At 35.6% G+C, this 12,075-nt stretch overlaps 1 protein-coding gene across 1 annotated transcript in view; it reads right to left on the reverse strand.

The window, feature by feature from the left end:
- The window catches only part of ARHGAP42 (Rho GTPase activating protein 42), a 256,525-nt gene that overhangs the window by 102,949 nt on the left and 141,501 nt on the right, over positions 1–12,075 (reverse strand). Inside the window, exon 4 of the mRNA XM_090265826.1 lies at positions 9,529–9,600. Coding sequence (XP_090121952.1) covers positions 9,529–9,600 — 72 coding nt within the window. The remainder of the gene's footprint in view (positions 1–9,528; positions 9,601–12,075) is intronic.

The raw sequence follows: 12,075 nt of genomic DNA on the forward strand, positions 1-12,075 counted from the left end.
TGAATATTAAAATCTATGTATTTTGTATGTAACAAAAAGTTTTAGTTAATTTTATAGGAGAAGTAGTCTGAGCTTCCTAATTTAGTTTTTAAATCTATAGAAGTCTCCTAAATATCTAACTCATTGATTCACAGGCTTTATAGGGTTTCCAATTACTTCAATGTGTATTACAAAATTTTAATTCAAATTTGATAGACATAAAATATAGGTGAGGGCAATAGGAACAGTCCAATAAAATACCATTAAAGTCAAATGTTGGCATAATACATTTGCAACAACCCCAAAGAAGAGATAATATGGTGCAAAAATTAGTATCCAAAAACAACAAAAAAATTAGTATCCAACAAAAATAATTTGGAAATCTTTCATCTCTTCTTCTTCTTTCTTAGATCACCCTGATATTTTTGCATGTTTTCTCAACAAACAAGCAACTATTAAAGTACACATTTAAACACAAAATGACTTAATTCACTGGTGGCAGTCATTTTATCAAGGCTCCACAGTTGATCAAATGATACATGCTACAAACCTACCTATACTCGATGCTTGTAATGTACTCCTATTTGTACCTGAAACTTGCTTTGAATACTAAATAAAATATTCCCAAATTTATTGTGTTCTTGTTTGAGTTTTCCATAGAAGTCAATAAGAAATCTCCAAAGTATTATAGAATATTTCTAAATATATAAATTTGGAAAAAAGAAGACACTGATAAGATTCACAACCACTTGAAGAGCTACTGAAAAGACAGTGATCTTGAACAAAGAAGGTGTCAGTAGAAATAGCAATGTGTATAGCAAGGCTTGGGACCCAAGCACGTATCATGAAATGAATTTGGAAGCACAAAACTATCATGTAGAAAATTCTTCTACAGTAGGGTAGCGAGTAGATGTGGTAGAGGAAAGAATGTATCTCCAAATAAAACACCAACTCTTGAACCAAGGAAACAGCCTAGGTTTCTAGAGTAGATACAAAGTTCACATGGGAAATCTCCTCTGTGGACATGCTCTAAGTGGAACTTCTGAACTTCTCACTGTTGCCCCTACTGAAAGAAAGAGACCTAGGAAATTTTCATTAGTTAATTGGAACATCTCCTTCCACCAGGTTAACTGTAAGTAACTAAATTTGCTACAGAGAAGACTTCATTACAAGGAAGAAGACTTGATTCCCATCCAAGAAGGCTGACCACTAAAGATTGAAAATATTTCAAGTGTATAGCAAGGTTTCATTCTCAAGATGTCTCAGTATTGAATTCAACAATGACATAGTAATATTCTACCACATTTCATTAATTACAATTTATAGATGACATTGTAAATTGCATTAATCTTTTTTAAAACTGTACATTTGACCTAAAATTAGCATAAAAATCTTTTGTAAAAATACAATTTATGAAGAAACTTAAAAGGTTTCCTAAGTATTAATCATCAGCCATCAGCATAAGAATAATTAGGAGGGAAAATAGTGATAATCTTCTGTATAATTTATTATAATCAAAGTAATCATCTTCTCTAAAATTTATTTTTTTATTTTTATTTTATTTATTTTTAGAGAGAGGGGAAGGGAGAGAGAAAGAGAGGGACAGAAACATCAATGTATGGTTGCCTCTCACGCTCCACCAACTGGGGACCTGGCCCGCAACCCAGGCATGTGCCCTGGCTGGGATTCAAACCAGTGACCCTTTGGTTCGCAGGCCAGTGCTTAATCCACTGAGCCACACCAGCCAGGGCTCTAAAATTTATTAAATCAAATTAGAACATAAGAACTTATTCTCCTATCTGAGCACATAGTAGGCATTTAATAAAGTTATAATAATCTATGTATGTATGCAGATACACATACACATTTAACATATAATAATGTGATATTTATAAATTGATTTAATATGTTCAGCAGAATGGCTTTCGGGTTATATCCCTACCCAGATGTCTAAGTCAGTGGGAGGCTCAGCCTTTTCTATGACTGAGAAGCTTTTAAATGTACATAAAAACATGATATGCCAGCAGATTTTGTAACACAGAGACACACAGAATGGTGCCACTTGTCAAGTATACAGAACACTGCCAACATCCTGTCTTCGGGGAATGTGATCTGGCCTGTTTTTCTACTGATGGCAAGGTCAAATTGGGCTGATACTCACCTCATACAGATGTTATAAGGATGGTGAAAACACACTATTAACTACAAAAAGAGTTTACATGGAGGCAGGGATGGCACGGTGCCAAAGTTACTGAACTAGGTGCAGGAGGCTTGGATTTGAGTGCCAACTAGAGGGCAAGGGCACCCCCATGTTGTGAGCAATCCTACTTGATTTTTCTGGGTCTCAGGTTAGTTATGTGAAAATGATGCTACTTCCTACTTTGTAAGACTATTTTAAGTACTAGTGATCCATAAACTGCATAGTATTATGAGTAATGTCCTTCTAAAGCCCTCTTGTGTGGTAGCCCGTGAACCACACTTCATCAATATTTAACCGTCAACTCAAATTTGTCTCTGTCCGTGAAACAAAATAAGGCAAACTAACCTACATGATGAACAAAGATCTTATTTTTACTGCAATACATTGGTTAATATTGATAGAAAGTATATAATAGCAATAATTATTATTAATTATAAAGCAAAAGCAATTAATATATTGGTGCTCACTATGTAAAATAAATTATGCCAGGAAACATATGAAATGTCAAATCATGCTATCAGAGCAATTCTAAGAAGATTGTTCTTTTACCCAAGTTCATATTTCCTACAAGTATTGAAGACCAGGTTTTGATCTCAAATTTGGGTAACTCTAAAGGACTTACTCATAAATAATTATAAGATGCTATCTTAGTCTCCAAATGAGGTAACCAGAGCATTTTCCTTGTTTGAGAATTTTTATTTTTTTTTAAGTAATAAATATCACATCCAAACATGTAGATGGTGCTACTAAAGAACTGTACAGGCTTTATCTCATTTCTGATTAACATCTGACTCTACACCTTACTGGTTAGGTGACCTCATCCCATTTAGTTAGCTTTTCTGTACTTCAGTTTCTTTAACTATAAAGTGAATATAACAGTTTTCTTACCTATATGTTGGTTGTGAGGATTAAATAAGTTTACATGTAAAGTGTTTAGGGTTAGTACTTGGTAACTATTATAAAGGGTAATATTATTATTGTTTAAAAAGATCAAATAACAAAAATTAGTAATTCTGCAACCCAGTATAACATAATAGGGTCTACTGACTGGATGTAAAATAAAGGGAATTACAAATGGTTTCAAAGCAACTACTAAACAGCTTATATTTTGTCCAGAGAATTCAGTCCCAAAGACAGTCCTTGCCAGAGAACATCTGTCCAGGAGGCAGAGGCTCAGCCGAGTGGCTGCTAGCAGCACAGGAAGAACCAGTCCTGGCTGCCCGGTAGGACACCAACAACAGGAGAGAACTACGCCAACCCCAGCCCACATCTGACCCTGTAAACCACGCTAGTTCAAATGTTCTCATCATGTGTCCAAAGTATTATCTGTTAAATAAGATAAATAACTCAGTTCAGCTACCAAAACTTTATAATTTGGAATAAGTAAAGCATCTGTAATCATTCTAGATTCTCTCTAAGCCATTTGCGTATTTCAGACAACAAATTAAGAGTACAGCCATTCTCACATGAAGGAAAGAAACCTAAGGCTGTAACAGGAATTAATCACAACAATTCTCTACAGATTTTATAGACACTAAATGCTAAAATAATTACAATTTTCAAAATAATAAACAAGTATTCAGAGACAGAATCAAACTCTATTATAGACGGAATAAAGGGACCAGAATCATCAGGTTCCATCACAGTCTTCAATATGAAATCAGTGTAAAGAGAATAAAGTTCTATACTGAAATGACTGATATGATATTATTTATTTTTGCATTTAAATCCTAGAGGAATGTTCATAGGAGTTCTATTAAGATCTAATTAAAAATGAAAGCCAGTCTTTTAAAGTTATATTTTATTGTTTATACTATTACAGTTGTCTCAGTTTTTCCCCCTTTACCCTCCTCCACCCAGTCCTTTCAGCTCCCTTAGGCAATGCCCACACCATTGTTCATGTCCATGTTCTTTGTTTACTCTGTTGCTAGGCTGTACTTTACATTTCCATGAATATTCTGCAACTACCAATTTGTACTTCTTAATCCTTTCACCTTTTTCACCCATCTCCCTGCCCCCTCCGATTTGGCAAACATCAAAATGTTCTCTATATTTATGATTGTTTTTGTTCTGCTTGTTTATTTTTTTATTTTATTTTTTTTAGAATCAATTGTTGATTGATATGCATTTATTGCCATTTTATTGTTTATATTTTTGATCTTCTTCTTAAAGAAGACCCTTTAACATCTCATATAATAATGGCTTGGTGGTGATGCAGTTCTTTAGCTTTTTCTTGCCTGGGAAGCACTTCATCTGCCCCTCCATTCTAAATGATAGCTTTGCTGGGTAGAGTAATCTTGGTTGTAGGTCCTTGCTTTTCATCACTGAATATTTCTTACCAGTCCCATCTAGGCTACAAAGTTTCTTTTCATAAATCAGTCTTGAAAAACATTTCCCATATAAATAAAAATGTATCTTAATTTTTATAGGCAGTATTTCTCAAGTGTCTTTTATCACCAGTGAAACTAGTCAGCATTAAGCGTCTACTGTGCAGTGGAAATTTTTTTTTTTTTTTTTTTTTTTTTTTGTAGTGGGAATTTTTAAATCAAGGGGAATTATACTAACTTCACCTGATTCAAAGTGGGCAGGTTTGGACATATTTGAAACACTTCTATAATTAAGATATTCCTCACTAACTCATTGTTTCCTAAAGGTAAAGAAAATTGAAAATCTCACAAACGAATATTCTAAAGAACAGCCTAGAGAAGATAAAAGGCTGCTGGTGTGGATGACAGAAGGCGCTGTAACATATCTCACCAAAGTAACCTCACAGGATGATCTGATCCTGAGTTCCTAGCTCGGCAGGTCACAGCAGCAGTCAGGCCCCAGCCTATGAAAAGGTTATCTTCCATTGTTTCTGTGCATCTAGGTTAACAGGCCTTTTAAATGCCTCTTTTTCATACCACTGGGAAAGATAACAACCCTCAAAGAAGCACATAATCCAGTTAACTATCCTGTAATCCAACCATAGAGGTTTACCTGCTTTGTTTTTATCCATGTTCATGGAATCTGCCTTACATGCCCACCTTAATTGTAAATGTATAAAAAGAAACTGCAAACTGCCAGGCTGGGAAGCATTTGAGATAACTGCTTCCTGGCATTAGACTGACAGTGTTCTGAGGAATTACACTCTAGCCCTCATGGTGTCACCAGCTAGCTGCCCAGTCTGTTTATATGTGGCACATGAGCACTGGCCTCTTGCAAATAAGTTCTATCTCTTAAAACATCTAATAGTCTGGTATGTGCATGTGTTTGCACACACACACTTCCCCATAATGTATTTGTCTTTTATTGGTAAGAGTCAGTTTGTGTAGAAACAAGTGTGAAAAGTGCAGATATGACTTACAATTGATTCTCTTTGGGGACAAGCTTTCCAGTATAATCAATGAAATAGAGCTGTCAATTTATACAAAAAGCATGCCAACAAATTAACAATTCATCCTGCTCTATAATAATACTGTTCTAGATATATTCATATTGTGAAAATTCTAATTGGTATTACTAGTTCTGAATACCCACTTCCACTCATTTCTAAAATTTAGAATGACAGTATATCAGAAGACACATGAAAGAAACCAGTCAATCCTACACTTGGCCACATGTAACAGGCCAGGCCTGCAATACAATCCCATTCTGTGAATATCACTAGACTAAGAACCTTTAAATAAATACATTCCTGACAACTGTCCATAGATAATTCTTCTAATCTTTAGCTCTTTAGAAAGCAGGACCCATGTCCTCTGTCCCTGAGGTCAAGGACCCCATTGTTAACCTCTCCTAGTGCCTCTCACAGCCGCATGGTGCTTTTTCCCCCACAACTGTAACTCACTCAGGACCGCATTTCCCACAGCAAAGTATCAGGCGTCTCAAAGCTCCATAGAACACACTACAAAGGAAATGCTTGTGGTCCATGGACCTTATCCACTCCAGTTAAATAGGATCATCTGGCTGAGAGGAGAGGGCCACTTTGACTCAGCGTTTTCCACTCAGACCAAGCTACAGAGGCTGCTGACTGCAGTGGAAGATTCTACACTTAATAGACGCTCTCGCCTTCCAGCTGGCTCATTGGTCTAAGCACGCTTGTGGGAAACCTCCACTCTGTGAAAAACAGCAGCATATCATTTGTAGAATTAACTTTGTTTACCAAGAAAGAAAATACCTAAGTAAAACGGAGTAAAGCAATAGGAAGATAAACACCTTGAGGGATTTCTAGTCCTACCATGATGTTTTTGCAATACCAAAAGAAAAGAAAACTGAAACATACTCAAATGTATATTTCAGAAAAGAATGACTGCTTTTTATTCATTTTACTAAAAAAGAAAATAAAAACAAAAAAAACTTAGCAGCTTAGAAACAATTTACTATTAAGAGCATCAGGCAGATAAAACACACAGAATCAACCACCCAAAAAACCAAATGCAATAATCTTTATGCTCAAGATTTCATTTGATTTCATTTAACCACAGGTTTAACTTTCTAATGAGTAGGCAATGGCATAGTCTACTACTGTGAGCTTTCAGTTGGTCTGTCCAGCAATTAAGATGTTTAAAAAATAAAATGAAATGGGTGTAATTGCTCATGCTACCACAACTGTAGCTGATCTAAACCTTCAAGTAAGAATAATCCATACACAAATTAAATTTACTGTTTTCAATAGGCCAGAAAACTTAGAATATCCTGCACTAAAAAAAAGAATTTTTCACAAAGTTCTTTAATTTGATAAAAATTGATGAAGTGAAATACCATAAATCAAGGCTGTGAAGTAAAACGGCTTGATTTTAGCTCCACTGTCTGACTTCCCAGCTCTGTGATCTGGTCCCGCCCACTCACCAGTTTTCCTCATTGTAAAGCAGGTGTAACAACTTTACTCATACACAGGTTGCTTTAAGAATTTAATTAGACACAGATGTAATAGTTCAGTGACAACCCTTACCATAGAGATGTCAATAAACATCAGCTATTTTTACTCTCGAAAATATTCTTCCTTGCTCTGGAATACCATATTCTTGTTATTTTCTTCCTTCTGCCCCTTTCTTCTCTGTCTTTTTATCTGTCTTGTTTTTCTCTCCAAAAGACATCAAATGTTAAGACTTCTCAGATTACGTAGGACTAGGTCCTCTTCTCACTCTATTCTTCCTCAGTGGAATCTAGTCTACCCCCCATGGCTTTAGTTACCACCTAGAGAACAATAATTTCCTAAAGTATATTTCTAATTCAGATCTGATTACACACCTCCTCTTGGAGGAATGTCAAATTCATTATGTCTAAAAGCCAAAATCATCACCATCCTTGCCATGCAAACATAAATGCCGCCTGTCTCAGTAAGCCACTTCAAAACCACCCAGTTATGCAACCCAGACCCCTGGGAGTCATCTCTGAAATATCCTGTTCCTCAGTTCTCAATACATAACCCATTTCCTGTCTATCCCTTTCCATTTTCCTCTGAAGTATACCCCTTTGTCTCCACAGACACCACCACTTTCTTCATCTAAAGCCCCTGTCCTACAGCCACAAAGTGGTTTTCACAAAAGCAGACTTGCGTCCTCCAAACTATGCATGAATGACATGCAACTAGAGTAATATTTAAAAACACAAATATAATATCACTTCTCTACCTGCAACTTCTCTTTGGCTTACCAGTGCCCTTAGAATAAGGAATAAAATACCGTGAACCATTAATAAAGTTTGTGCCATGTCCTCCATCCCCATGGTCCTCTGTATCCCAACGCATCAGGTCTTTTTCCTTTAAACTGTCAGCCTCTTTCCTCCTCCATGGCCTTGATTCACACCCACTTTGTTCCTTCCTCTGGAATGTATAAAAGGTTTTCCCCTTCCTGCCCTTGTATGCCCATGTCTAGCTATTTCTTTCTCATCCTTTATTTCTCTGCTTAACCAATACCTCCTCCAGAAGGCATTTCCTGGTTCTGGGGATAAGGTCAACTCCATTAATTAAGACTCTCATGAAGCACTCTGCCCTTCTGTATCACGACCCTCAGTGCATTTGCAATTACTTTGGTGTCTGTTTTCCACAAAAGATAGGAAGGAACAGAAGTGCAGGGATCCCGGCTGTCTTGTTTACAGTAGTATCCCTTCCTTTTAAACACCATGATTGCCACCAGTAGGCCAACCATGACACTGATAAATATTTGCTGCATTAATTAACACAGAAATGGTTCCAGCTTAGTCCCTTACTTGATAATTGTTCATAATTGGTGGAGAAATGTACATAAAACTAATTCAAGTCTGACGGTGAAAGTTTTCTACAGGAAATAAGCATAAGGACTACTGGATTCCTTGATGGGAAAAAGAATCAATTCTGGAAGAGGAGCGAATAAGGAAAGAACTATATAAGGAAGGCTTCTTTCTGGTGCTGGGTGATAAGCTATGGAGAGCTAGCAAGACTTCAACAAGGGAAGGGTAAGAACTATTCCAGGGAGAAAAAAAGGTTGGGCAAAGCCAGGGACAAAGATATACTGAAAGGCAGCAAATGGGCACAGTGGAAGTTTTCATTATCAGGATTAAACTGTCTCTGCAGGAGAACCATTGAAGGTTTCACCATTGAACAAGGACAAAGATGGGACAATCTGTTGACAGATTAGGATGGGAGTGTGGAGACCAACCAGTAGGCTATCTCAATACTTCAAACAGAAGAGAAGGAAGAAAGAAGGAAAAATAATTCTGCAGTAGAATGGATAGTGCTGTTTGAATGGGGAAGTGGTATGTCCCTGACTAAATAGAAAACCCAACAGAGAAAGAATCAGGGCAGGATGGGAGACAGTGAGTTCTGTTTTGAGAATCCTATACTTTATGTCTTTACATAATGTTGTTCAGGTTAAAATTTAGATCTAAGAAAAAAGATGCAAGTACATTTCAGAATACATTATGCTCAGGGAAATTTTAATTGGAATATAATCAACTAAATATTAATGCAAAGGCTTGACGAACATGCCTTTCCACAAACACATGTTTTCATTAATAATGAAAAAACTACAATAAATAATAAAAGTTCTTTTAAAAAACTGCCTGAATTTTCAATGTACCCTGTTTTTATTTTATAAGTGTTGGGCACAAAGTGCATAATTTTACCATAACTACAGTTGTATTTAATTTCTTGCAATTGTGGGAATGGAAGAAACTCACTTATACTGACTTTTTCTCTATTCAGTAGAAGAATAATATCTTTTAGGTTTAAGAATTATGGTCCTTGTAATAAACTCAGTGCAAAAGTTAAAAGTGACATGCAGAATTTTTTAAAAGGTCATTCTAATTTCAAAAATGTTAACATCTGAAATTAAGTCATCTTTAATTACCAGGAGAATATCTGAAGAAAAATAAAATGTAACACTTACTTTTGCTGCACCTATTTGTTCTTTTCGAAATTTCTCGAGTGGAGCAATTAATACATCATTAGCGTTTTGAATCTGAAATTAAAAATGCAGATACATTATATTATGTATAATTTCATGCAAATATTAATAGAAGATGGCTCATTTATTTACCTATTTAAATAAACAGCTTTTTTCTCTTATTTGCTTCTATAAATGAGATAAAAAGACCTCACATATTGTAGTCTTTTTCTTTTATAATTAAATTGTTCTCACAAATTATTTCAGTTAATCCTAACTGGTTTAAATATTTAAAATTCTTATTCTAAGATATAACTAAGAAATAGCATATTGGATATTAAATTTATAAATACCTTTAATTACACTGTTTTAATGCAGTCAGTTGAAGCATCATATTTAAACTGAACTATATAAAGCTCTTCCATTTTGTCACTAGAATGTTACAATTTGAAACTGCAAAAATAAAGTGAGGCTCATTGTTTTCCTATTTCATTAGAATCCTTACACTTGGGATTCTCCTGAATGTTCTCATATTTCCAAACGTACTAAAATGGTATCCGATCACTTCTCAATGAACAGTATTTCAGCCCCACACTCAAAATTGGGATTTCCCTACAACCTTAAAACATAAATCTCTTTATAGTGATCTTTAAAAATACTGTGAGAGAGTTTGAGGTACAGGGGGGCAGGGACTGAATGCAAGGAGACAAATATTTCTAAGAGTAACATTATGCTGAAAGAAAATCTTGATTTAAAAAGTCCTTTATAAAGCACTAGAATTGAACATAGGATCTTAAATGTCTGACCACAAAAAGAAACAGTAATCATGTGACAGGATGGAAGTGTTAGCTAGTGCCATGGTGACAGCCATTTTGCAACATATACATGTATCAGATCAACTTGTACACCTTACATTTACACGCTCTTATACGTAGATTTTATCTCAATGAAGCTTGGCGGGGCAGGGGGAGCAGGCCCAGTTAACAAAATGCTTTCTACCACTGTGACAACACAATCTATTATATAATTAGCAAATGCTAAGATGACAAAAAAAAATTTAATATATTATTCTATTTTAAAATAGATTAAAGAATGGACAAGAGTTCCTTATATTATTCTTATAATTTTTCTGCAAGTCTGAAATTATAATGAAATTTTAAAATCCCAATAAAACAGTTTTACTTTAACTTAGTTTCACTAAGCTAGTTATTCTCTAGTCAAGCTTTATTTCTTAAATTCCAGAGTCTAAATGCACGGAGATAGCATACACAAAAATAAAAACGATAGAGTGTTCATGCCTTCCATTCTCCATATTGCAGAAAAAAGAATGACAGATCATAAAAAGACAAGCTAAAACACTGTGCATACAAAGTAGATCAATAGTCAAGATTCTTTCTAAGACACTGAGGGGTCTGGATACCTCAGCGCAGGTACCTGTGGACACCTCTCACTTCTACCACCTGATTCCCATTGGTGAGCTCAGACAGAATCCTTCCAGACCCACTGCACAGGCCTCTGACTGGACAGGGGTGATTGGAAACAGCAGCAAAAGAGCTCACTTTTCATTCTCACTCCCTAAATCCTCTTTGCCTTCATCGAAGTCTGTCTCCATATAAACACACAGATAAATGTCCAGATTTCACATAGTAAGTAGCTGATTCAGCCTTTAAAGTTAAGTTTGCTTAAGGGGAAATGACAATGTCATGAACACCTCAGTGTAATTTGGAAAAAGAGCAAAAATAAAGGTTAACATTTACTGAATGTTTATTCTGGAAACAAGCATGATCTAATGTATTTAAAGTTAGAGAATTTTTCAACAGGGAGATAGTTCTCAAGGGATGAAAACTCCAAAAACGAGGCTGAATAAGATGATATGCAGGTTAGCACATGAATTCAAAATAAACCAGGTTCTGCTGCCTGCAGACTGCTATGTAACCCTTCCGAGCACCACTGCATCATCTGCCCAACAACTTGGCTCTAAGAACTAAGATAATGAATGTAAAACACTTAGCTCAGGGCCTTCCATACAGTAAGTGCTCAAAACGTACAGCTTCTAATATAGCCAATAAACACAGAGAATAAATCTCCTTCTGTATTTACTTACTTCTATCTCTGAATTTACTGTGTTGCCCCTTCTGGTTGAAGTGTATCTATGTGCACAATATAAGAGGGATTTTCCCATGGAAGTTCCAAAACACAGAGATGGGTTGGACTCTCCCACAACCAATCATTAGGTATTTATACATGTGCCCCGCTCATTGCTGAGATTTGTGGGGATGGAAAAAAATGAACACATGGACTAAACCTTCCAGAAAGTCAATGTTCATTTGAAAAGAGAGGAATGTATTCATTCAAAAAGTATTTGATGTTCGTAAAGCACTGTCAAAAAGTTTGGAAAAAGTGGAAGTCAAAACCGATTACATTGAAGGCGCTTATATAGTAAACTACGCCAAAATCCTTATAAATACTTTAGGATTTTAACAACAGGAAAGAGCCATGAAAACTAAATGAGCTGATGTAGTATTTGGGTAGTGGATATGACTGGACACA

Source organism: Furipterus horrens, unplaced genomic scaffold (genome assembly GCF_987537825.1).
Source record: "Furipterus horrens unplaced genomic scaffold, mFurHor1.1.pri manual_scaffold_2, whole genome shotgun sequence".
Classification (NCBI taxonomy): domain Eukaryota; kingdom Metazoa; phylum Chordata; class Mammalia; order Chiroptera; family Furipteridae; genus Furipterus; species Furipterus horrens.